Here is a 26,301-nt window from a genome sequence, read left to right as displayed (position 1 = left end):
TTACTTTCTATTTGCAGTTCTAAACTTTATATTTCTAATTGTGAAATGAAATATTTTATTACATCAGCTATCTGTCCTGACCTCCCTCTTTACCTTCTAACCTCTGTACCTTTAAATTTTTTATTCATCTTTCAATAGTGAAAAGTTTCTCTATCATCCTTGTCTCCTAGCCACCCCTTTCTCAGAGGCAACCAGTGTGTTATTTTCTTATATATCCTTCCAGATGTATTTTATGTATCAGGCAAATATATATTATATTTTTAAAAAAACATACACACTTTTCTCTACCTTGTGTGTGTGTTTTTTTTACTTCTTTCTTTCTTTCTTTCTTCTTTTTTTTTTTTTTTTTTTTGAGACGGAATCTTGCTCTGTCACCCACACTGGAGTGTATTGGTGCGATCTTGGCTCACTGCAACCTCCACCTCCCAGGGTCAAGTGATTCTCCTGCCTCAGCCTCCTGAGTAGCTGGGACTACAGGCACGCACCACCACGTCCAGCTCATTTTTGTATTTTTGGTACAGTGTTTCGCCATGCTGGCCAGGCTGATCTCAAACTCCTGACCTCATGATCCACCTGCCTCAGCCTCCCAAAGTGCTGGGATTGCAGGCGTGAGCCACCATACCTGGCCTTTCAGTGTAGTTTTAATTTACACTTTTCTTGTTACTAAAAATCTTTTTTTTTTTTTAATTGTTAAGGCAAGGTCTCATTCTGTCTCTCAGGCCGGAGTGCAGTGGTGTGATCTCAGCTCACTGCAACCTCCACCTCCCGGGTTCAAGCGATTTTTCCACCCTCAGCCTCCCAAGTAACTGGTACTACCGGCATACGCCACCACGCCTGGTTAATTTTTGTATTTTTAGTAGAGACAGGGTTTCGACATGTTGGCCAGGCTGGTCTCAAACTCCTGACCTCAAGTGATCTGTCCACCTCAGCCTCTCAAAGTGTTTTTTATGTTTGAAAAGTCATTTGTGCTTCCTTTTCTGTTTCTCTTGGGTTATTGTGATTTATTATTATTATTTATGGGAGCTCTTTATATATTAGGGAAATTAGCCCTTTGTCAGTGAGTTACAAAAGTTTTTTTCCCCAACTTGCTATTGTCTTTCAACTTTGTGGTAGCTTTTTGTTGTTGTTTTTGCTATTTTTTGAGGCGGAGTCTTGCTCTATCGCCTAGGCTGGAGTGCAGTGACACGATCTCTGCTCACTGCAACTTCTGCCTCCCAGGTTTAAGTGATTCTCGTGCCTCAGTCTCCCTGAGTAGTTGGGATTACAGGAGCCCACCATCAAGCCTGGCTAATTTTTGTATTTTTAGTAGAGACAGCATTTTGCCATGTTGGCTAGGCTGGTTTTGAACTCCTGACCTCAGGTGATCTGCCCGCCTCAGCCTCCCAAAGTGCTGGGATTACAGGTGTGAGCCACTGTGCCTGGCCTATGTTAACTTTTATATGCGGAACTTTATTATTTTATTTTTATTTTATTTTTGAGACAGGGTCTCATTCTGTTGCCCAGGCTGGAGTACAGTGGTGAGATCTTGGCTCACTGCAGCCTCAACCTCCTGGGCCCAAGTGATCCTCCCACCTCAGACTCCTGAGTAGCTGGGACCACAGGCATGTGCCACCATACCTGGCTAATTTTTGTGTTTCAGTAGAGATGGGATTTCACCATGTTGCCTAGGCTAGTCTTGAACTCCTGTGCTCAAATGATCCACCTGCCTCGGCCTCCCAAAGTACTGGGATTATAGGCATGAGTCACTGAGCCCAGCCTAAGTTTTTATTTTGTAGAATTATATATTGTGTATTTTCTCTTATAAGTAGACTTTCCTTATTTTGAGATAATTTTTTTTTAATCTTCCATGGTTTTCGTTAGTACTTTAATGATTAACAAACCTTAGTCATTACAAGTTCTAAATTGTTCAGTGGATAGTATTGAGTTCCCTGTTTCAGTTTATATCTGAGCTAGATTAGCAAGTCAGTCCTATGGAAATATAGAATAGTAGTAAGAAATTTGGATTCTGGAGTTGATAAGACTTGAATTCAGGTGTTCCTGTTTCTGAACTGTATGGTTTGGGGCATGCTACTTAATTAACCTCTCAGAGCCTCACTGGCTTCACCTGTAAAATGGTGATAAGTACATCTTAGTTTGAGGTGAAAATTGCACGAGATGAGATGATTCCCTTAAAGCCCTTAGCACAATCCTTGACGAGTTGAAAACATTCATTAAATGTAAAGTATTACTGTGATAAAGATGATGACCATAGACTACTCTCTCAACTTTTACTACCATCCCATAATTCATGACTCTAATCAAAAGGGGTTGAATAAAAAGATGTATTCCCAATGTGCTCACATTACCACTTCAACATCAACAGTCCAAGCACAGTAATTCTCAACCTTGGCAGTCCATTAAATTATCTGAGTAGATTTTTAAACTCCCAGTGCCTGGGTCTCTATCCCAGAGACCTGGGGCCTGGATATGGCCCAAGCATCAGTAGGTTTCAAAAACCCTTCAGGTGATTCCAATGGGCAGCCAAGTTCTAGAACCACTATTCTAACACTAGGCCAGTGGTTTCAGATACAAAGGAAAATACATTCATTGCTTCTAAATAACAGTACTGTATATAGAAATCTTTTATGGGTAAAATACCATGAATTCATTAGAAAGACATTAAAAAGAACATAGAAGACTTGAGACAAATATTAGAGATACATGAGAAAAGGAATTACAAAACTAAAGATGTTCCTTGTATATATTTGTAAGGCATCTTTCTCAGAAAAGCTTAGGGCAGCTCTACTGTAAGTACTTTTATAATATTGCTAAGAGGTAAGGGAAATGAAAGTTTCTATCTGTTAGATGCATTAATGGAAGCATGGCGATAGGTCTCATGTCAGCTGTCCAATTAGACAAATTTATGATTTTTTTTTTTTTGAGACAGTCTCACTCTGTCGCCCAGGCTGGAGTGCAATGGCATGATCTCAGCTCATTGCAACCTTCACCTTCCAGCTTCATGCGATTCTCCTGCCTCAGCTTCCCGAGTAGCTGGGATTACAGGCGCATACCACCACGCCCAGCTAATTTTTGTACTTTTAGTAGAGACGGGGTTTCACCATGTTGGCCAGGCTTGTCTTGAACTGCTGACCTCAGGTGATCCGCCCGCCCCAGCCTCCCAAAGTGCTGGGATTACAGGCATGAGTAGCCACACCCAGCCTATGATTTTTATTACCCCATTGCTTTCCTGGATGATTCTCAAAAATAATTATTTCTTTACTTTTATTTTTTAATGTTAAAGACACAGCTGCAACAAAAATAATTATTTCTAATCATCAGTAATATAGCTTCTCCCTATATGAGCACTTTAAGAAGGATGTATAATGGTATTTTAGCTCATTAATGGGGTGGGAGTAGGGTATATAAGAAAATTAGCTATTATCGAATCCAAAGAAAGCACTGTGGTCTAAAGAGACTGACTGGACAAGGAGACTCAGGAGGCCTGGATTCCAGTTCCTCAGTGTCAATTTCCTCAGATGCAAAATGGAAGAATTAACAGAGTGCTCAAATATTTCTTTCAGGTGTAAGTGATTACTATCTCACTAAACCACCTAAATATAAAGGCTTTCTTATGTTAATCAGTCAATATTAATAGAAGCTGCAGGAAAATTGTTCTAGCTCCAACTTTTAAAATTTATATTCCGGGCCACATGCGGTGGCTCATGCCTGTAATCCCAGCACTTTGGGAGGCCAAGGCAAGTGGATCACCTGAGATCAGGAGTTTGAGAGCAGCCTGGCCAACATGGGGAAACCTCGTCTCTACTTAAAATACAAAAATTAGCTGGGTGTGGTGGGAGGCGCCTGTAATCCCAGCTACTCAGGAGGCTGAATCAGGAGAATCACTTGAACGCAGTAGGCAGAGGTTGTGTGAGCTGAGATTGTGCCACTGCACCCTAGCCTGGGTGATAGAGCAAGAGTCTGCCTCAAAAATAAAAAATAAAACTTAAATTCCAGTCTTTTTTTTTAAATGGAGTTTTGCTCTTGTTGCTCAGGCTGGAGTGCAATGGCGTGATGTTGGCTCACTGCAACTTCTGCCTCCCAGGTTCAAGTGATTCTCCTACTTCAGCCTCCCAAGTAGCTGGGATTACAGGTGTGTGCCACCACGCCCAGCTAATTTTGTATTTTTAGTAGAGACGAGGTTTCACCATGTTGGTCAGGCTGGTCTTGAACTCCTGACCTCAAGTGATCCACCTGCCTCAGCCTCCCAAAGTGCCGGCATGACAGGTGTGAGCCACTTGGCCTGGCCCCTAGTCTTATTTTGTCTTTACTTCTAAGGCAGCATGTGTCTCCAAATTGATATTTTAGTCAAACTATGTCTTGATAGTATTATATTAATATATGTCCTGCCTAACTAGAATATTCACATTTTACGTGTCTTCATGCTGAAGGATGACTAATGGAGATTGATGGGGTTGTTGCTTGAGACCGGTGAGGATATGTTGGAGCATGAGTTCTCTGTTGCCCTTCAAATCATGCCCTGTGGATGACTTCATTTAGGACTGATCCTAGGGTCTTCCTTCTACATTTTATTCTAAACTTTTCTACTTCTCTTTTTGCATTATATTATTCATGATCATCAGGATTCACATAATTCTTGTATTGGTTGTATTTGCATTGTCTTTTTCCTATAAGATTATACATTTTTTGAAGCCAGGATACATTTATTTACATTGTATCCCTTACATGAGCTAGTACAGTGTCTTGGCACACAAAAGGAGCTTGACAAATGTTTAATTAAATTGTTAAAAATTAAATAATTTTAATATCATTGCTTTCTCTTTTTTTGTGCCACTTTAGCTTTCGGTTTCCTTGACAATATTTTCAAAAAATTTATTTACACGAAGTCCTATGTTATGACAGGCTCCTTTAACTACTTTCTGAATACAGCAATGAGCTTTTTATTCTCAAAAGCCAAGAAGTAGTAATTAGCAAAGCAAGGAAGAAATCATGATACCAAAATGCAGAAGTAGATCATAAATTAGGTAAGCTTTTAGTTGTGAAGGCATAGAATATTTTAAATGTTATTTCATGAGGTAGTTTAGGTAGTCTATTCATTTGATTATTATAAACACATTAAAACTAAACTTTTGAACATGTTAATTATAATTTTCTAAACTTACATTGTTCTGAAATAACAATGAACAACGATTTACCATTCATTAAATGTCACACTCATTAAAATAAACCCTATGTATATAATTCAGAGAAATGAGTTATGATAGTATTGAAATTTGAGTATGATTGTGAGAAAACTGAATATGATAGCTTTTGATGGAATAAAATTTTAAGCTAGTATAAGAAAAAATCCAACTTAAATATTTGTATTTAATAAGAAAATAACGACTTTAGATCATGATTTGAATGACTTATTGAACAGTAAGATCTAGTAAATATAAATACTGAAGTATTCAGAAAGAATTTCGTCTTTATTTAGCTTAACTGTTAAGTTGGGATTTTGAGTTGTGAGGGTGATGCTTAAATATAGGTTGAAAATTATCCATTCTCCCAGTCCCCGTTTTGAGTTTACCTTTGTGGGCTCTAAATTTTCACCTGATAGATCAATAAAATACTTCCTTTTTTTTTTTTTTTTTTTTTTTTTTTGAGCCGGAGTCTCTGTCTCCCAGGCTGGAGTGCAGTGTTGCCATCTCAGATCACTGCAACCTCCGCCTCCCGGGTTCAAGCGATTCTCCTGCCTCAGCCTCCCGAGCAGCTGGGATTACAGGCACCCACTGCCATGCCCAGCTAATTTTTGCACTTTTAGTAGAGACGGGGTTTCACCATGTTGGCCAGCATGGTCTCGACCTCCTAACTTGATGATCTGCCCGCCTCGGCCTCCCAAAGTGTTGGGATTACAAGCATGAGCCAGCACGCCCAGCCTAATAAATACTTTCTAAGCAGGGAATTCTAACTTGTCACTCAGTATACTGGTTGGAGACAGGTTTAAAACTCCAAATCTTGGCCGGGCGCCGTGGCTCACGCCTGTAATCTCAGCACTTTGGGAGGCTGAGGCGGGCGGATCACCTGAGATCAGGAGGTTGAGAACACCCTGGCCCGTCTCTATTAAAAATACAAAAATTAGCTGGGCGTGGTGGTGTGCGCCTGTAATCCCAGCTACTCCTGAGGCTGAGGAAGGAGGATCGCTTGAACTCAGGAGGCAGAAGTTGCAGTGAGATGAGATCTCGCCACCGCACTCCAGCCTGGGGCACCGAGTGAGACTGTCTCCAAAAACAGAAAAGAAAAATAATCAAATCTGTAAACTCTTATTTGAAGAGTTTATTGATACTAAAGTACATACTTACTACTTACTGAGAGCATTTCTAACTTCTGTGACTTCTGTATAATAAGGTGCATTAATAGTATTAATAAATTTTAAAACACCCAAAGAATAACGCCTTTCACAAATGTTTATTTTGTTAGGTGTATGAACAATTAAAACCAGCCTGAAAGATAAAAAATAGTAACTCTTGATTTAGATTTCTTACATTTTCTGCTCCAAAGTACAAATGAACTTAAATTTGAAGTTATAAAACGGATCCTACATTGTTTCTGTAATTATCATTTCGCAGTATTGGTAATAGGAATAACGTCTTTGTCGAATAACCGTTCTTAAAACTAACTGTCGAATAACCGTTTTTAAAACTAACTTTGTTTCATTCTTTCATATTAATTTCAAATAAGCAAATGTTAAGGACAGTATCAAAAAAGACTTTAAAACACATACAGTGAATGTTCTGAGTCACTTGTAGTTTCGAAAATTGTATTGAATTCCAAGGTCACATGTATTATGTACATTAAAATTGTTTCCCTAAGTAAAAATTACTGATATGGGAAAGTTGCTTTAGGGGAATTTTCGCTAGTAAATCCATAATCCTTAAAATTCTAATTGAATTAAACATTGATACTTTGCAAATATTTACAGCATTGTAAATATTACTTTTTAAAGGTGTATTAGTTTCAAGAATGTTGGGGTCCTACAAGCATGATGACACTTTGTAACACATTTTTTTTTTGGTCTTTTCCTCTGCTCTCTAAACCTCTTAATTGCCATAAGTATTAAATAGAACTGATGTCAAGGTATCTTCTAGTTCAAGACGGATGTTTACTAAACATGCAAAGTATTTTTAGAGATATGGATTCTAATTTGAAAGAAGAAAAATAGCAACAAATTTTCTTATTCATTTCTTTTCTCATCTTTAAAATACAAGTTAAATCGTAATTGGAATCCCTTTTCCCATCGTGTAGTCAAGCGTCGGTGGCAGACTTGAAGGATTTACTTTGTTAGCCATGTGTTTATGAACCGCCAGCGCTTTCCCTAGATCTTTTGGCTGATAATCTCAAACATGGAGGATGCTTCTGAATCTTCACAAGGGGTTGCTCCATTAATTAATAATGTAGCTCTCCCAGGCTCTCCGCTGTCTCTTCCTGTATCAGTGACAGGCTGTAAAAGTCATCGAGTAGCCAATAAAAAGGTAGAAGCGAGGAGTGAAAAGCTCCTCCCAACAGCTCTTCCTCCTTCAGAGCCGAAAGTAGATCAGAAACTTCCCAGGAGCTCCGAGAGGCGGGGAAGTGGCGGTGGGACGCAGTTCCCCGCGCGGAGTCGGGCAGTGGCAGCAGGAGAAGTGGCGGCCAGGGGCGCGGCGGGGCCGGAGAGAGGCGGTCCCCTGGGAGGACGGGGTCTCCCCTCGTTGCCTTTGTAGTGGAGAAGGTGGACAAGTGGCAGTCGGCGTGCTCGCAGGTGAGGGTCGCTCGGGAGCCGGCCGGGAAGTGGAGGCAAGCCGGAAACAAAGCGGAGCGGCGCCGGGGTCCGCCCGCGGCGAGCGCCCTGCGGGCGTTGGGCTGGCCGGCCGGCGCTGCGCGCCCGAGCACGGATTTGTGAGCCTGGCGGCGGCGGCGGGCCAGGGGAGCCGCCGCTGGGGAGGGGGCCGCCGCCGCTCCCGCACTGCCCGCGGCGGCCGGGTCCTGCCCCATTGTGAATTGTGAGCCAGCGGCAGGGCGAGAGGAGGCAGGACGCGCTCGGGGGGCAGGGGCGGCGGCAGCTCCGCTCGCTCGACGCCCGGGCAGCGGCAGGAACGAACTCGGCTCCGATAGCGGCCGCGGCGCGTCAGTCACACAAAAGGCAGCCGAGCTTCTCCCGGCGCGCGGACCGGCCCACGCTGCCGCCGAGCGCTCCCCACCTTACCGGCTTTCCTTTCCCTCCAATTTTGATAGGGAAGCGGGGCCGGCGCGGGCGGCCGAGGGTCCGGGCGAGCCCGCGGGCGGACGGGAGATGCCGCTGCTACACCGAAAGCCGTTTGTGAGACAGAAGCCGCCCGCGGACCTGCGGCCCGACGAGGAAGTTTTCTACTGTAAAGTCACCAACGAGATCTTCCGCCACTACGAGTAAGAGCCGGGCAGGGTGCGGGGCCGCGGGGGGTGTGGGGACTCCCTCCCCAGCGCCCTTTTGTCTCTCTCCTTTTCCTCGCCCTGGGCTTCTGGCGGGGTGACTTGAAAGTGACGGGTGGCCCCAGGTCCGCGGTTCTTTGCCTCCTAGCCTCCACTTGGAGAACGCGCGGGGCCAACTGGCGGCGGCTCGCGTGGGGAACGCGGGTTGGTTGTGGCGGAGGAGGCTGGGGTCCCCGGCCGGCCTCGGGGACCGCTCTTAGCCTCTGCTGTCGCCCTCCCGCCCTCCTGGCCGCGGGGCGGCGGAAACTCCCCGCCTCGCCCCTCCCCGCCGCGGCCACACGCGCACTCTGGGGCCAGTTCCGGGATCCCCTCCCGGCGGCCAAGGGGATCCCCGCTAGGGTCAGCGACGTGGGGCCGCAGTCCATGGGTCGGGGGAGGGAATTCCTGCCCCGGTGGGCAGGAAACGGCTGGGCTGGGCTTCGTTTTCTCAGTCTGGAGTGGGGTCTGACGTTGGAGCTGCCTGGGGTAGGGGAGAGGAGCGGAGTTGAGACTCGCTCTAGAAGGGAAGGAGGGAGCGTCCCTGCGGGCCAGGGGTGGAGGGCGCGGGACGCGAGAGCCTCCGCAGGCGGCCTCCCGTCCAGCGCTGCTAGGCCTCGGAGTGCGACGGGAGCCGCGCTCTGTGTCACCGCCTCTTCTTGGTGACTAACTCTCGTCTCTGGGGAACTCAGCGTCTCCGCCCCCGGGAGATCAGTGAGGAAGAAGTCGCGGCTGGGCAAGGGGAAGAGGAAGGGGGAAGAAGCAGGGCCTTAGGCGCCCCTCGTTTTCACTTTCGCGTAGCCGGGAGCGCGGTGGACGGTGTTGGGGGAGGGGGTTAAGACAAGTTCAACTCCAGACTCTGCCAGGCGCCGCTTTATCCCCCTGCGCATGTGGGCTGCCTGACATGTGCCACTCGCTATTGTTTTGATAAGAACGCGGAGCTGCTGCTGGTGTAGTTTCAGCTCCTACATTTTCAGCCCGTCGCTTAATTTATCCCGAGAGATCTGGTCCTGTGACACGGAGCAAGATGGTGTGTTTTAGCGTCTTGTGTTTAAACAGGATCTCTAAGTGAGAACCTGACTTGATCAATCACTCCAAGAGGGTGATCCTCTCTTTTTCTTATGCTTTATCCTCTCCCCTCAAAAGGAATCTCTTTGTGACTTGGAAACCAAGTGTAATAGCAACCAAGTAACGTCGCGTGTAAGGCACCTTTTCTGAGCGGGGGTTGACCGAGAAAGGGTTTTGGCCAAACTGCACCTAAGAAATCAATAGTGAGGTTAGAAAAGTTCCTTTGAGCATTTATTTTAAGTAAACCTTTTTCTTCAGCTCCACAGAAAGGGTTTCACATTAAACATGTTATATATAGAGAAGTAGATAGAGTGCTTTTCATCAGACAGTACTTTTAAGTAGGAGTGCACGTCTGGCTCTGCTCCTGTAGAGACTTGTTTTGTTACTCAAATAGAGTTCTCATAACTAGTTAAGTGAACTTGGATTAGGTAATTGGATAAGGATTTTTTTTTTAAGGATTTTAAAGCTACAGGCCTTGCTAACAATTATGATTAAAAAAAAATTGAGAGTACCAACAAAATAGTAAATAGGCTTACATTTCAAATTGTTTTCTCCTTCCATATAAGCAATCTTTTAAAGGGGCTTTTCTCACCTTAGAGGGTAGGATGAATATGGCTGTTATCCTTTGTGAATTAAACATTCTTAATGCACTTTGGTTCTTGAGCTGAATTATTCTAACCTTGGAGAAATCTGAAATGCTGAAATACAGAAGATTTTTCGCATTCCAGAACTACCTATCTTCCATTATTTTTATTTACTTATTTTGAGACAGGTTCTCGCTCTGTCGCCCAGGCTGGAGTGCAGTGGCACAATCTTGGCTCACTGCAGCCTTGACCTTCTGGGCTCAAACAATCCCCCCCACCTTACTACCTTAGCCTCCTGAGTGGCTGGGATTGCAGGTGCATGCCACCACTTTGGCTAATTTTTGTATTGTATGTAGAGACAGGATTTCGCTGTGTTGCCCAGGCTGGTCTTGAACTCCTGAGTTAGGTGATCTGCCTGCCTCGGTCTCCCAAAGTGCTAGAATTACAGGCATGAACCACCATGCCCAGCCGTATCTTCCATTAATATCAAGGAACTGTATTCTTTGTAGTCTTAGGGCATTTAAACATTTTAAATAACTAGATTTTATTTTCAATTTTGTTTTTTTTTTCCCTTGTGCTGAAGTGTTTGGGCTTTTGGAAATTACAAGCAGTCTCAGAGAGATTATTGGTTTGGGAGCAAAGGTATTTGACCATTTACCCTGAATTAAGGAGTATTGCTGATGTTCTTAGGTTTCTATGACTGAACGGAAAGAATTTTGACAAAATTGGAAGAAGACTGCCTTTTAATGATGTTAAATTTTTAATTACTTTCTGTTTCTCACAAATGATTACAAAGAGATCTTTCCAAAAATGCTTTTGTGGTAAGTAGTATATGGTGGTCTGTAGTATGGTAACCTGACTTTTGAAACAACTCTGGAAAAACTATGAAGGAAACCTCTGCAGGCTGCTCTATTTTTGAGACAGAGTCTCACTCTATTGCCCAGTCTGGAGTGCAATGGGGCAATCTCGGTTCACTGCAACCTCTGCTTCCCGGGTTCAAGTGATTCTCCTGCCTCAGCCTCCTGAGTAGCTGGGATTACAGGCACGTCCCACCACGCCCGGCTTATTTTTTTTTCTGTATCTTTTGTAGAGATGGGGGTTTCACCATGTTGGCCAGGCTGGTCTCGAACTCCTGACCTCGTGATCCGCCCACCTCTGCCTCCCAAAGTGCTGGGATTACAGGCATGAGCCACCATGCCCCGCTGGGCTGCAGGCTACTCTTAACACTGCTTATGGAGTAGCCCTAAAACAAAAAACAAAAAAAACAAAAAACAAAAAAACCCTCTGTTTTCACTTGTTAAATCACCAATCGGTTTATGTGAATTTGTTTGAAGACTAGCCTTTCAGTGCATTATTTTGAATATTTTTCTTTTGTATTTGCCTGAAGACCACTATGCTTGCTTATTTGCTTGCATTTTTTATTTCTTGAATATAAGTTTCTCTAATCAGTCTAAAAAAGGTTTTCTACACCTCCTAGCCTTATTCGCTTCCCAACACAATACAAAGTAACTTTTGCCTGTAAATGTGGTTAGTAGAGGTTGCCAGTGCCTTTTTTTTTTTTAATATTTTGTTTTAGTTTAGTTTAGTTTAGTTTAGTTTAGTTTAGTTTAGTTTAGTTTAGTTTAGTTTAGTTTAGTTTGAGACGGAGTTTCGCTCTTGTTGCCAGGCTGGAATGCATTAGCATGATCTTGGCTCACTGCAACCTCCGCCTTCCAGATTCAAGAGATTCTCCTGCCTCAGCCTCCAGAGTACCTGGATTACAGGCGCCTGCCACCATACCCGGCTAACTTTTTATATTTTTAATAGAGACAGGGTTTCACCATGTTGGGCAGGCTGGTCTCGAACTCCTAACCTCAAGTGATCTATCCGCCCTGGCCTCCCCAAAGTGCTAGGATTACAGGCATGAGTCACCGCTCCTGCTTGCCAGTGACCTTTTAATTCCTGGTTTTCTGTCTCTATCTTACTTGATATTATAGCCTGCTTCCTCTTTGTCCTTCTAAGCAGCAATGGTCACCCCCTCCATTTTATCTAGTGTAGCATCTCTTTTTATTGCCTTGTCATGCAATGTATTTGTTGCCTCACCTTTTATTTTATTTTGTTTTATTTTATTTTTTTGAGATGAAGTCACGCTGTCTCCCAGGCTGGAGACAGTGGCCCAATCTTGGCTCGCTGCAACTTCCACCTCCCGGATTCAAGCAGTTCTCTGCTTCAGCCTCCCAAGTAGCTGGGATTACAGGTGCCCGCTACCACGCCCGGCTAATTTTTTTTTTTTTTTTTTTGTGAGATGGAGTCTTGCCCTGTTGCCCAGGCTGGAGTGCAGTGGTGCGATCTCAGCTCACTGCAACCTCTGCCTCCTGGGTTCAGGCATTCTCTGCCTCAGCCTCCTGAGTAGCTGGGGTTACAGGTGCCTGCCACCACACCCAGCTAATTTTTGTGTTTTTAGTAGAGATGTTTCGTCACGTTGGCCAGAATGGTTTGGATCTCCTGACCTCAGGTGATCCACCCGCCTCGGCCTCCCAGTGTGCTGGGATTACAGGCGTGAACCCCTGCACTTGGCCTGTTGCCTCACATTTTGTCTTCTCCAAGAACTTGAACTCTTTGAGACAGTGACTGACCAGGATACATCCTCAGTGATTAAATAGCACAGACTCCTTACTACATTCTCCTTAACTAATTGCTAACTCTTGATTGACCTGCTTTTTCATAGGTAAAGAAGACTCAATACCACATCAACTCTAGACAAATGCATAAGCTAAGGTGCATAATTTAGTCTTCTTTTTTTTTTTTGAGACAGAGTCTCGCTTTGTTGCCCAGGCTGGAGTGCAATGGCGCGATCTCCGCTCACCGCAACCTCTGCCTCCCAGGTTCAAGCGATTCTCTTGCCTCAGCTTCCCAAGTAGCTGGGTTTACAGGCATGTGCCACCACGCCCGGCTAATTTTTGTATTTTTAGTAGAGACAGGGTTTCACCATGCTGACCAAGCTAGTCTGGAACTCCCGACCTCAGGTGATACGCCGGCCTCAGCCTACTAAAGTGCTGGGATTACAGGCGTGAGCCACTGCACCCGGTCAATTTAGTCTCTTAAATACGATTTATTCTGGCTGCGTGCAGTGGCTCATGCCTATAATCCAAACATTTTGGGAGGTTGAGGTGGGAAGATCACTTGAGGTCAGGAGTTTGAGATCGGCCAGGTCAAAATAGTAAGACCTTGTTTCTACAAAAACAAAAATATTCTGTAATTTTGGCGAGCTGACAACAATTTTGTTTATTTTTGCTGTGGATTGTTAAAAAATGGAACAGTCAGGTCTGAATACCAGAATTTCTAGACTTGTGGGATAGGGAAACGATTTGTTGTATTACCTGGTGACTTAATCTCATAAATAAAATAACTTTTTTTTTTTTAGCCATATAGACACTTGGAATATATTTCCCAACTTTGAGTGAGTCCAGCCTTCCATACAAAATGTATGACTCTCTTCCACAACATCACTAACAGGTGGTTGAAATTATGTTTCACCCTGGCTTTTCATTGGAAGAGGTTTGACTAGCTTATAAGGCAGCCTGTTTTCATTGTTCATCTGCTCTCTCTTGTTAATAAGTCAGTCCTTTCAACAGCCTTCTTTTACAGATGAGGAAACTGAAGTTGGGGTGGGGAGTAAATCCAAGATTACAGTGTCCAAAATTATTTTTCTAGTAACTGATAATGCTAGAATCTAACTCACATCAATTATTCTAGAATTTATGCTCTTTTTACTGTTTACTATCACGTAGTGCTATTATGGAAAATTCTTCCTAATATCTGTTGAAGTATGCACTAAGATAATAGGGGCATTGCCTGGAATTTAAACTGGCTGCCTAGATTTTTGTGTAGATACCGCTGTGTACTGTCTTCTTAGACATTTGGTTTTTTACTATACCCCAAGTGATTAAGCTCTAGGTATTCAGTGGACACATCAGAACATGATCAATTTATAGTAGGGAAGAATGTCTTTCATACTGACGAATTCCTATACTGATGGTCAGTTATGTGTGAAATCTAGTTATAATCAAAGGCTGTTTAGTGAGCATGGGGTTTTCAAACGAAGTTGGATAATTTTTCATAGCTAGTGTCTTTAAATGAGATGTTTAGCTCCTCTTTAAGGAATAAGCCTGCCACATGGTCCTGATACTTGGATCCATGAGTTCTTTTTTCCTGGTTGGTATAGCAGAGATTCCTAAATGCTTTTCTTTTTGAGTTTTATCTTTTGTCTGCTTAGCAGACATGTACTTAGTTTCAGATGTTTTAAATACATTTTTTCTTCAGACAGAATACATTTATCAGTTATTGCAATATTGTAGGTTGTAGTAACAACCTACCCCAAAACTTAGTGGCCCTAAATAACAACCCATTTTATTTGCTTTCTATTCTGTGGATTGCCAGTTTGTTTTCTGCTGGTTTCCTCTGTGCTCACTCACTTAGCTGCAGTCAGCTGGAGGCTAGGCTGAAGCTGGCTGGAGTAAGAGATAGCCTCAGTCACAGGTCTGGGAACTCAGCTGGGATGGTTTTAGTTACCATGTGGTCTTTCAACCTCAGAAAGAGGCTGTTTCACATGGTGGTCTTAGAATTTCAAGAGGGTGAGAATGGAAGTCACTCAATATAATTTCTTTTTTTTTTTTTTGAGACGGAGTCTCGCTGTGTCGCCCAGGCTGGAGTGCAGTGGCCGGATCTCAGCTCACTGCAAGCTCCGCCTCCCGGGTTCACGCCATTCTCCCGCCTCAGCCTCCGAGTAGCTGGGACTACAGACGCCCGCCACCTCGACCAGCTAGTTTTTTTGTATTTTTAGTAGAGACGGGGTTTCACCATGTTAGCCAGGATGGTCTTGATCTCCTGACCTCATGATCCACCCGCCTCGGCCTCCCAAAGTGCTGGGATTACAGGCTTGAGCCACCGCGCCCGGCCATAATTTCTTTATTATTTTGGTCAAAACAGATGACAAGGTCAGCCCAGATTCAGGAGGTCATGAAATAGACTCCAGCTTTTGGTAAGAAGAGCGTGAATGTCATATTTCAAAGGAGCCTGCACATCTTTAGTCCTCTTTGCAAACAGTCTACCACAAGCAGTTGCTAGAATTTTATAGTCGGGTCATCCTGATTGGATTTTGAGTGCTCACTGATAATCTAATATATATTATCTATCAAAACACAATGAAAACCATCGTAAGAACTTGTGGACATACCTTGTTGTTTGCCCCATACTACCTATAATAATGATTCAAAAACTCTTTCTTCCTAGAATTTCTCTTGTTTCCTGTACTTGCCCTCAGGAGCTGACAAGAAGAAATATCTTCAGATGTTTGAGATGGTTCTGTCTCTTTCTGCTCCCCTTCCAGATGTCTAACTTTCTCTCTTGAAAACATACGTGTTTTTCTGACATTGTTTTCTCTACCATACTGGTTGTTATTCTAGGATTTCTCTGCGCATGTCGTACCTGAACAATAAGAATTGATAATATCTATTGAGTGCACTTACATTTTAGGGGCATTTGCTAAGAATTATCTCATTTTCTTTTCTTTTCTTTTTTTTTTTGAGATGGAGTCTCGCCCTCTCGCCCAGACTAGAGTGCAGTCATGCGATCTCAGCTCACTGCAAGCTCTGCCTCCCGGGTTCATGCCATTCTCCTGCCTCAGCCTCCGTAGTAGCTGGGACTACAGGCATACACCACCATGCCCGGCTAATTTTTTTGTATTTTTAGTAGAGACGGGGTTTCACCGTGTTAGCCAGGATGATCTCAGTCTGATCTCGTGATACACCCACCTCGGTCTCCCAAAGTGCTGGGATTATAGGCGTGAACCACCTCGCCTGGCCTGATTTTCACATTAACATTCATGGAGGAACCAAATTTAGAAAGGTTATGTAACTTATCCAGTTGCATTCAAAGAGTAAAGCTGGGATTCATTTTCTCTCTCCTTCGTATATATATGCATATATGCATACATACATACACACACACATGCATACATACATGGAGAGAGAGAATGTTTTGGCCCCTAAGTAGAGTACACTTTGTTTTTTATCTGAATTGTACTTCGTTTCTGATTTTTTTTTTTTTTTGAGACAGAGTCTCACTCTGTCGCCCAGGCTGGAGTGCAATGGCTCCATCTCGGCTCACTGCAACCTCTGCCACCCTGGTTCAAGCGATTGTCCTGCCTCAGCCTCCCGAGTAGCTGGGATTACAGGCTCCTGCCACCGTGCCCAGCTAATTTTTATATTTTTAGTAGAGACGGGATTTCACCATCTTGGCCACACTGGTCTTGACCTCCTGACCTCGTGATCCACCCGCCTCGGTCTCCCAAAGTGCTGGGATTACAGGCGTGAGCCCCTGTGCCCGGCCTAGTTTCTGATTTTTATGTCACAATGCAATCTTCCCCTACTAGGTTTTTAGTTTTTTAGTTTTCCCAATACCCAACAAATTAATAGTATGTTGCACTTTGTTCCTCAGTTTGTTCACCAGAGTGTTGGTTGACTTCATATTACAGGTGTGTTTTTAAGAAAGTACTTTGTCACTCAGCAATTTTTCCTTATGAAATAATGGTAAAGAGGAGGGGTCATCAAATTTTTTCCGCAAAGGGCCAGATAATCGGTATTTTAGGCTTTGCTTGGCCGTAGGATCTCTTTTACCTATCCAACTCTCTATCCAACTGTGCAAATGTAGTGAGAAAGCAGTTACTGACAACATCTAAAAATGTGGGTATAGTTGTGTTCCCAAAAAAAACTACAAAAGCAGGTGGAGGGCAGGATTTGGTCTCTGTGCCAGTAGGATGCCCACCTTTAGTGAAGAGGATGATTGAAAGAGTGCAGTCATAAATCTGACGTTAATAACCTGTATTAGCCTAGATTTACATTCATATAAAAATACTTTGTTATTTTTACTCAAAATAGTAAAATGTATTTTTTGTTTCAATAGTTATTTTCTTATAATGTAGAAATTGAAGAGGCATTGTAACCAACCACCTAGAATTCAGTATTAACAAATTCTGCACATTTAAATGTGTATGATAAATGGGTAAAGTGTGAGTAGAATGACAGAAGTGGAAGAAAGTGAAGGTGCGTAATGTTAGAGATGGTGCTGTGCCGTTCGTGGGTTATGAGTAGGGGAGAGATGACCCTTGGACTTTTCTCCCTTAAAATGGCCACTGTGGTAGTGTGTCCTGCCTCCTTAGGGTAGGTCTTTGTGCACAGTGAAGCTATAATGTAACAATAACTTTGTAGAGTAAATAAACACAAAGGAAACAAATGGCACAAACATTTTGTAGGAGATAGTAGAAACCTTAGGGTGTAAAAGGGCAGCTATATATCACTGGTTTTGGCATTTGTGCCATTGTTCTCCTTGGTATTTTTAGGCAGTGTTAAATCTAAATTGTGTTTGTTGCAATTCACTGCGTTTAGCTGTCCCCCTGCCATGGCACGAAATATCCCATGTGTGGGATATTTCCTACTCAGTACCTCAGGCACTTAGCTGCTGTGGCTAGAGCTGTGCTGTCCAGAACAGGAGCCATTACTTGGCCAGATAGGTTATTAAGTACTTGAAATATGATTAGTTAGAATTAAGATAGGCAGTACGTGTAAAATATACATTGGATTTTTTTTTTTTCTTTTTTTTGAGACAGAGTCTGGCTGTGTTGCCCTGGCTGGAGTGCAGTGGCACAGTCTCAGTTCACTGCAACCTCTGCCTCCTGGGTTCCAAGCGATTCTCCTGCCTCAGCCTCCCCAATAGCTGGGACTACAGGCGTGTGCCACCACGCCCAGCTAATTTTTTGTATTTTTAGTAGAGATGGAGTTTCACCGTGTTAGCCAGGATGTGCTCGATCTCCTGACCTTGTGATCTGCCTGCCTCGGCCTCCCAAAGTGCTGGGATTACAGGCGTGAGCCACCATGCCTGGCGGATTTTTTTTTTTTTTTAAAGAAGAATATAAGTAAAGTNATATACATTGGATTTTTTTTTTTTCTTTTTTTTGAGACAGAGTCTGGCTGTGTTGCCCTGGCTGGAGTGCAGTGGCACAGTCTCAGTTCACTGCAACCTCTGCCTCCTGGGTTCCAAGCGATTCTCCTGCCTCAGCCTCCCCAATAGCTGGGACTACAGGCGTGTGCCACCACGCCCAGCTAATTTTTTGTATTTTAGTAGAGATGGAGTTTCACCGTGTTAGCCAGGATGTGCTCGATCTCCTGACCTTGTGATCTGCCTGCCTCGGCCTCCCAAAGTGCTGGGATTACAGGCGTGAGCCACCATGCCTGGCGGATTTTTTTTTTTTTTTAAAGAAGAATATAAGTAAAGTATCTCGATTTTTAAAATGTTTATTACATATTGAAATGAAATTATTTTGTGATATATTGAGTTATTTTTATTTTTAAAATTTTAAATGTGACCACTGGAAAATTTTAAATTATACATGTGACTAACCATTCTATTTCTACTGGCACTGGCTTACGGACTGAAGTATAAGATATTTAAATTTGAAGTATAATTTTCTTGAGCAGTACTTAGTATTGTTTAAGTTATTAAAAGTATACTTCATGTGGTGGATATCCCAGTTACCCTGATTTGATAATTACACATTGTATACAGGTATTAATATGTACAGCTGTTATATATCAATTTAAAAAAGAGGAAAAAAGTGTACCTGTGTACATTATGTGCTAATTATGTATTGGCTTGAGAAGCTAAATCTTACAGATACGTTTGTTTCTATAGGAAAAAGTTAGAACTTTTTTTTCTTTTCTTTTTTCTTTTCTTTTCTTTCTTTCTTTTTTTTTTTTTTTTTTTTTTTTTTTTTTTTTTTTTTTTTTTTTTTTTTTTTTTTTGAGACATTGTCTTACTCTGTCACCCAGGCTAGAGTGCAATGGTGCAATCTTGGCTTACTGCAACCTCGGCCTCCCAGGCTGGAGTGCTCCTCCTGCCTCAGCCTCCTGAGTAGCTAGGATTACAGGCATGTGTCACCACGTGGACCTGGCTGATTTTTCTATTTTTAGTAGAGACTGAGTTTTGCCATGTCATCCAGGCTGGTCTTGAGCTCCTGGGCTTAAGCATTTTTCCTGCCTCAATCTTCCAAAGTGGGATTACAGATGTGAGCCACTGTGCCTGAACTAGAACTTTTTTAAGAAACAGGGTTGTGCTCTGTCGCTCAGTCTGGAGTGCAGTGGTGTAATCATAGCTCACTGCAGCCTTGAGCTCCTGGGTTCAGCCTCCTGAATAACGAGGACTATAGATGTGCGCCCCCTGGCTAATTTTTTTCTTCAATTTTTGGTGGAGACAGGATCTCGCTTTGTTGTGCAGTCTGGTCTCGAACTCCTGGCTTCAAGTGATCCTCCTGCCTCAGCCTGCTGAAGTGCTGGGATTACAGGCATGAGCCATCGTGTCCGACCAAGACCTACCTCTTAACATCACTTTCCCCCAAAAAAGTTCTAATAGTATTTTTAAAAATCTTTTTTTGCCCTCTGAATTCTTCCCTTCCCTTTCTCTGAATTCTTAGGATATCTGCCTTCTATCTTATAAGGATAACTGCTTTTACTTTGTATTTTGATGATATGCACCCATTATTTCCTGAACTAAACGATACTTCAAAAGAATCTTCTTTTTACTGAATTAAGAGCCATATAACTTGGCATATGCATGTTATTTCTGTAGATCTCATTTATGTTAAGGTATGATTAGTTTCTCTTGCTTTATTTCCATAGATACCTTTTTAAAAAGTTGTTCTATACACATGTACAAAGGAAACAATCTAAATGGAATTGCCCCCACTTTTTGGAGATCAAGCTAATAGGGATAACCTACACAGATAGATGTACTAACCAGGAAATAGGCATATAACAGTTGAAGTACTTTTAGAATGATGGGAGAAGTAAAGATTTCAGGAAGGAGAAAAAATTGAAGAATAATTATTTATATGGTTACATATAATTACAGAAAAGTAGAACAAAGTATAAAGCAGGAAAAAATTTTACCTGTGTCTTACCACTTAGAGGCAGCCATTGTTAACCCTTTTGCATATGTATAACCGTATGCATATATATAAAAAAATTTTTTTTCAGTCTCTTACACAAGCTGGAGTGCAATGGCATGATTGTGGCTCACTGTAGCCTTCAACTCCTGGACTGAAGCGATTCTCCTGCCTTAGCCTCCAGAGTTGCTCGAATTACAGGCTCATGCCACCACAGTGGGCTAACTTTTACATTTTAAAATATTATATTGGCCAGACACAGTGGCTCACGCCTGTAATCCTAGCACTTTAGGAGGCTGAGGTGGGTGGATCACCAGGTCAGGAGATCAAGACCATCCTGGCTAACATGGTGAAACCCCATCTCTACTGAAAATAACAAAAAATTAGCCGGTATGGTGGCATGTGCCTTTAGTCCCAGCTACTTGGGAGGCTAAGGCAGGAGAATCCCTTGAACCTGGGAGGCGGAGGTTGCAGGGAACCGAGATCGCGCCACTGTACTCCAGCCTGGGTGACAGAGTAAGACTCTGTCTTTNGCAATGGCATGATTGTGGCTCACTGTAGCCTTCAACTCCTGGACTGAAGCGATTCTCCTGCCTTAGCCTCCAGAGTTGCTCGAATTACAGGCTCATGCCACCACAGTGGGCTAACTTTTTACATTTTAAAAATATTATATTGGCCAGACACAGTGGCTCACGCCTGTAATCCTAGCACTTTAGGAGGCTGAGGTGGGTGGATCACCAGGTCAGGAGATCAAGACCATCCTGGCTAACATGGTGAAACCCCATCTCTACTGAAAATAACAAAAAATTAGCCGGTATGGTGGCATGTGCCTTTAGTCCCAGCTACTTGGGAGGCTAAGGCAGGAGAATCCCTTGAACCTGGGAGGCGGAGGTTGCAGGGAACCGAGATCGCGCCACTGTACTCCAGCCTGGGTGACAGAGTAAGACTCTGTCTTTAATAAAAAAAAAAAAAAAAAAAAAAAAAAAATTGCACTGGGTGCCATGGCTCACGCCTGTAATCCCAGCACTTTGGGAGGCTGAGGTGGGCGGATCACGAGGTCAGGAGTTCGAGACCAGCCTGACCAACATGGTGAAACCCCGTCTCTACTAAAATACAAAATTAGCTGGGTGTGGTGGTGCACACCTGTAATCCCAGCTACTCAGGAGGCTGAAGCAGGAGAATCACTTAAACCTGGGAGGTGGAGGTTGCAGCGAGCTGAGATCGCGCCACTGCATTCCAGCCTGGGTGACAGAGTGGGACTCCACCTAAAAATAAAAAAAAATTATTGCAAAATGATATATGAATAATGCTCATTTAAAAAATTTAAACAGGGCTGAATGCAGTGGCTTACACCTCTAATCCCAGCACTATAGGAGGCTGAGGTGGTGAATTGCTTGTGGCCAGAAGTTCGAGACCAGCTTGGCCAACATGGTGAAACTCCATCTCTACTAAAAATACAAAAATTAGCCAGGCATGGTGGTATGTACCTGTAGTCCCAGCTACCTGGGAGGCTGAGCCACAAGAATTGCCGGAACCAGGAAGGCAGAAGTTGCAGTGAGCTAAGATCATGCCACTGCATTGCCAGCCTGGGTGACAGAGTGAGATTCTGTCTCAGGAAAGTAAATACATAAATAAAAATAAAAATTCAAACAGGCTGGGCATGGTGGCTCGTTCCTGTAATCCTAACACTTTGGGAGGCCAGAGTGGGAAGATCGCTTGAGCCCAGGAGGTTGAGACCATCCTGGGCAACATAGTGAGACCCCATCTCTACCCCCCACAAAAAAAATTGGTGATTGTCCTAGTGTGTACCTGTAGTCCCAACTACTCGGGAGGCTGAGGCAAGACAGAATGCTTGATCCTAGGTGATTGTACCACTGCTCTAGTCTGGACAACAGAGTGAGACTCTCTCAAAAAAGAAAAAAAAAAAAATTCAAACAATATAGAATTATTTATAATCACAAAAAAAGTTTTCCTTTTCCTTCCTTCCCAGTCTCCCCTCTTTCTCCATAGGGAATATCTTTTACAGTATGTATATAAATACATACATTTTTGTGATTATTATAATTAATGTACATGGGATTGTGTATTCATTGATTTATGTTTTTCCTACCCATTATGCCTTAGGAATCTTTCTATAATATAGATCTCTTGCATTTTAAAAGAGAGTGGATAGGGCTGGGTGTGGTGGCTTACACCTGTAATCCCAGCACTTCGGGAGGCTGAGGTGGGTGGATCACAAGGTCAAGGGTTTGAGACCAGCCTGGCCAACATGGGGAAACCCGTCTGTATTAAGAATATAAAAATTAGCCGAGCATGGACGGGCGTGGTGGCTCATGCCTGTAATCCCAGCACTTTGAGAGGCTGAGGTGGGCAGATCACCTGAGGTCGGGAGTTCAAGACCAGCCTGCCCAACATGGAGAAACCCCGTCTCTACTAAAAATACAAAATTAGCTGAGTGTGGTGGCACATGCCTGTAATCCCAGCTACTAGGGAGGCTGAGGCAGGATAATCCTTGAACCTGGGGGGCGGAGGTTGTGGTGAGCCGAGATCGCGCCATTGCATTCCAGCCTGGGCAGCAAGAGCGAAACTCCATCTCAAAAAATAAATAAAAAATAAAAAAATTAGCTGAGTGTGGTGGGCTACTCGGAAGGCTGAGGCAGGAGAATCACTTGAACCTGGAAGGTGGAAGTTGCAGTAAGCTGAGATCCACCCACTATACTCCAACATGGGCGACAGAGTGAGATTCTGTCTCCAAAAAAATGGATAGAATTTTTGAAAATAAGTAAATGCGCATATTAAGGAATTCCAGCAGAATAGAAGAGCACTGAATAGAATGGTTCCCCAGTTATCCCTACTGCCTGTTACCTTGAGTTTTGAATGACATTCCAGAAATCTATGCTTCTGTAGGTACTTTTTATTTTCTTTTTCTTTTTTTTAAACACAAATGAGCTCATCGTATAGTTTCAAGAAAATACAGGATAGATCAAACTGAAAATAGGTATTTTTCTATTAACATTAATGGAATGTTAATTAAGAACTTTATACTTTTAATGACTGATTTTCATTATGTGAAGTACTAGTTTATTTAGCTTTTCTCTTGTTAGCTGCTTAAAGTTTTCAGTTTTCACTGAAAACAGATGGAACTCAAAGTCTAGTTTTGACTGATGTGCCTTTAAATTGCAAAATATAAATATTTAGTTTAAATATACTTTTTCTTACGTTTGTATTAATGTTATAAGTTGACCAGTTACCAAACCCTTGAGTTCTGTGTGTCTACATAAAATTTTGCATTAAAGGCACAAAATAACCTGATAATGCTATCAGTTTTAATGTAAAATTTGTGAAATGATAGGTAATGGGTTTTTGTTTTTGTTTTTTAATCAGTGACTTTTTTGAACGAACCATTCTGTGCAACAGCCTTGTGTGGAGTTGTGCTGTGACGGGTAGACCTGGACTGACGTATCAGGAAGCACTTGAGTCAGAAAAAAAAGCAAGACAGAATCTTCAGAGTTTTCCAGAACCACTAATTATTCCAGTTTTATACTTGACCAGCCTTACCCATCGTTCACGCTTACATGAAATTTGTGATGATATCTTTGCATATGTCAAGGATCGATACTTCGTTGAAGAAACTGTGGAAGTCATTAGGAGCAATGGTGCAAGGTAAAGTACTTTTAATTTTTCCTCTTGGTAAGTTTATATTCACATTGCTCAAATTCAAAACACACAAAATGGTAACCTAAGAAATCTTCCCTTTTACTATGCTCCAGCTATCCTGTTAACCCACAGATAGCCCTGGTGTTAGCTGTTTCTTGTATATGTTTCCAAAGCTAATTTATACATATGCCACCAAAAACATATACATGCATGCGTCTGTATGTGTATATATAACGTGTCTTATGTAACAAATATATATGCACAAATTCCTTCTCTTTTTAATGCAAAAGAACATATATACTCTAGATCCCTTTTCACTTAAAAGATCTTGAAGGTTAGTCTACTGTTGCATAAGCCACCTTCCTTCTCTTTAATTTACTGTATAATAAAGTTCCATTATATGGAAGTTCCATCTTTAAGAGTAGAACTCTTTAGCTAATGGTATCTACTGTGTCCTCATTATGTCACCTAATAGTTTAAATATGCCAGTATTTATTGATTGGTTTTAGTATTTTATTTAACAAAACCAGGATTGAATTTTATATACTCCACTAAGTTGTCTTTCTTTCATACTTTCTCACACTGCTTTATTGAGCTATAACTCACATACAATACACTTCTCCTTTCTGTAGTATACAAATGCAGTGTTAGTGCTTTTCCTTTTTACCGAGCTCTTCAGAAGTAAAGTGGATTTTTATATGAACATTGAAAATGACATAATCTATGGCAATAAATTAAAAATTATCAGTGTTTTCCTGAAGTCTTAAGCTTTGTGATTGACTAGTCACTGACATTTATAATAATAAACTTTATATGCATTAAAACCTTTTGTAGCCTCTTGACTTTTAGGATATTAACTGTTTTGGATGCCCTGAATACAAATTTTTTTTTCTGGATTTTAAACTTTAGAAGCCAAAAGTTATTTATGTTGTTACTGTTATCTTATTTGGAGAATCATTGTAAGTTTATATGTAATGTTAGAATTAATGTCTTAACAAATTAATATAATCCATTTTAATTGTTAGGTGCTACCCTACTTGAATCTTACAAAGCCAAGCAAGCAAATGTGTTTATATTAAGAACTAACTTATTTGGGTTTGATTTTTGGGAAGTAATTAAGTTTTTTTTTTTTTTTTTTTTTTGAGACGGAGTTTCACTCTTGTTGCCCAGGCTGGAGTGCAATGGCAAGATCGCGAGTCACTGTAACCTCTGCCTCCCGGGTTCAAGTGATTCTCATGCCTCAGCCTCCTGAGTAGCTGGGATTACAGGGACCTACCACCACACCCAGCTAATTTTTGTATTTTTAGTAGAGACGGAACTTTATCAGGCTGGTCTTGAACTCCTGACCTCAGGTGATCCACCCGCCTCGGCCTCCCAAAGTGCTGGGATTACAGATGTAAGCCACTGCGCCTGGCCTAAGGCTTAATTTCTTAATATATTGGCTATTCTTTTTGTTGTTGTTTGAGACAAGGTCTGGCTCTGTGGTGGTGGTGGTGGTGGTTGTTTTTTAAACTTTTGGTGTAGATGAGGTCTGGCTCTGTTACCCAGGCTAGAGTGCCATGGCTCTATCTCAGCTCACTACAACTTCTACCTCCCAGGCTCAAGCCATCCTCCTCCTTCAGCCTCCTGAGTAGCTGGGACTGTGGGTGCATTCCACCATGTCCAACTAATTTTTGTATTTTTTGTAGAGATGGGGTTTCACCATGTTGCCCCAGCAGCTCTCAAACTCATGAACTCAAGTAATCCACCTGCCTTGGCCTCCCAAAGTGCTGAGATTACAAGCTGAGCTACTGAGCCTCACCTATATTGGCCATTCGTAATTGGCAATTGTGCCTGAAGTTTTCCTCCCTTAAGTACAACATTCTGAATGTACTCTGTTTTTTTAAAAAAAAAAATGGAACTCTTGTTCTAATACATTTAAATAATTAAGCATAGAATTGGGTTAATTTGAAATGTGCTTGTAAGAACAAGAGAACAGTACTTTATTTTATCTAAAACTAAGAATGGTTACAGTTATTAGATCCACTCCTTAGGTCCTTTGTTCCCATGATCACTTAGATTATAAGTACCATAGGTGGGGGCTTTTGGGGAGGGTGGAGGTTGTGGAACTTGAGACTAGAGACTCCCCAATTCCTCAACTCCTCTAAAGACTGGAGACAGCACTAATTAGAGTTCGTATGTGTATTTTACTAAAATATCCTTAAGGTTGGCATCTTTTACATAGCTATTTTGTCTTCTCTGTAACTTGCTGTGAGCACTATTGACAAGGGAGTAATAGGTAAGGTAAGAATAGTAAAAACAAAATACTAAGAGGTGGCATATGAAAAAGGAGATTAATTGGGGATGATGAATTATACGGAAATCATGATTTAAAGGAGGCTCAGTTAAGAGTTAAGTAGAAAAGGGGTCTCAAGATGCCAGTGGATAATCGAGTGAGTTTTTTAGCTAAGTAATTAAATTTTTTCAACCAATAGCAGAAAATCATCAGGAAAAGTATTTAGAAATAACTGAAAACTTCCTTCCCTTTTAAGATTTATACTGTTGTTTTCTGTGGATTTT

The 26,301-nt window shown here is 42.2% G+C and overlaps 1 protein-coding gene across 1 annotated transcript in view; it reads left to right on the top strand.

The window, feature by feature from the left end:
• Positions 1-7,551: 7,551 nt before the first annotated feature.
• Positions 7,552-26,301, top strand: part of BAZ1A (bromodomain adjacent to zinc finger domain 1A) — a 142,932-nt gene continuing 124,182 nt past the window's right edge. The window contains 3 exon segments of the mRNA XM_017886906.1: positions 7,552-7,774; positions 8,248-8,418; positions 23,470-23,748. Coding sequence (XP_017742395.1) covers positions 8,306-8,418; positions 23,470-23,748 — 392 coding nt within the window. The 5' untranslated portion in view covers positions 7,552-7,774; positions 8,248-8,305.

The sequence above is a fragment of the Rhinopithecus bieti genome, unplaced genomic scaffold (genome assembly GCF_001698545.2).
Source record: "Rhinopithecus bieti isolate Rb0 unplaced genomic scaffold, ASM169854v2 scaffold_15821, whole genome shotgun sequence".
NCBI lineage: Eukaryota > Metazoa > Chordata > Mammalia > Primates > Cercopithecidae > Rhinopithecus > Rhinopithecus bieti.
This window is presented reverse-complemented; position numbering and strand designations above follow the sequence as displayed.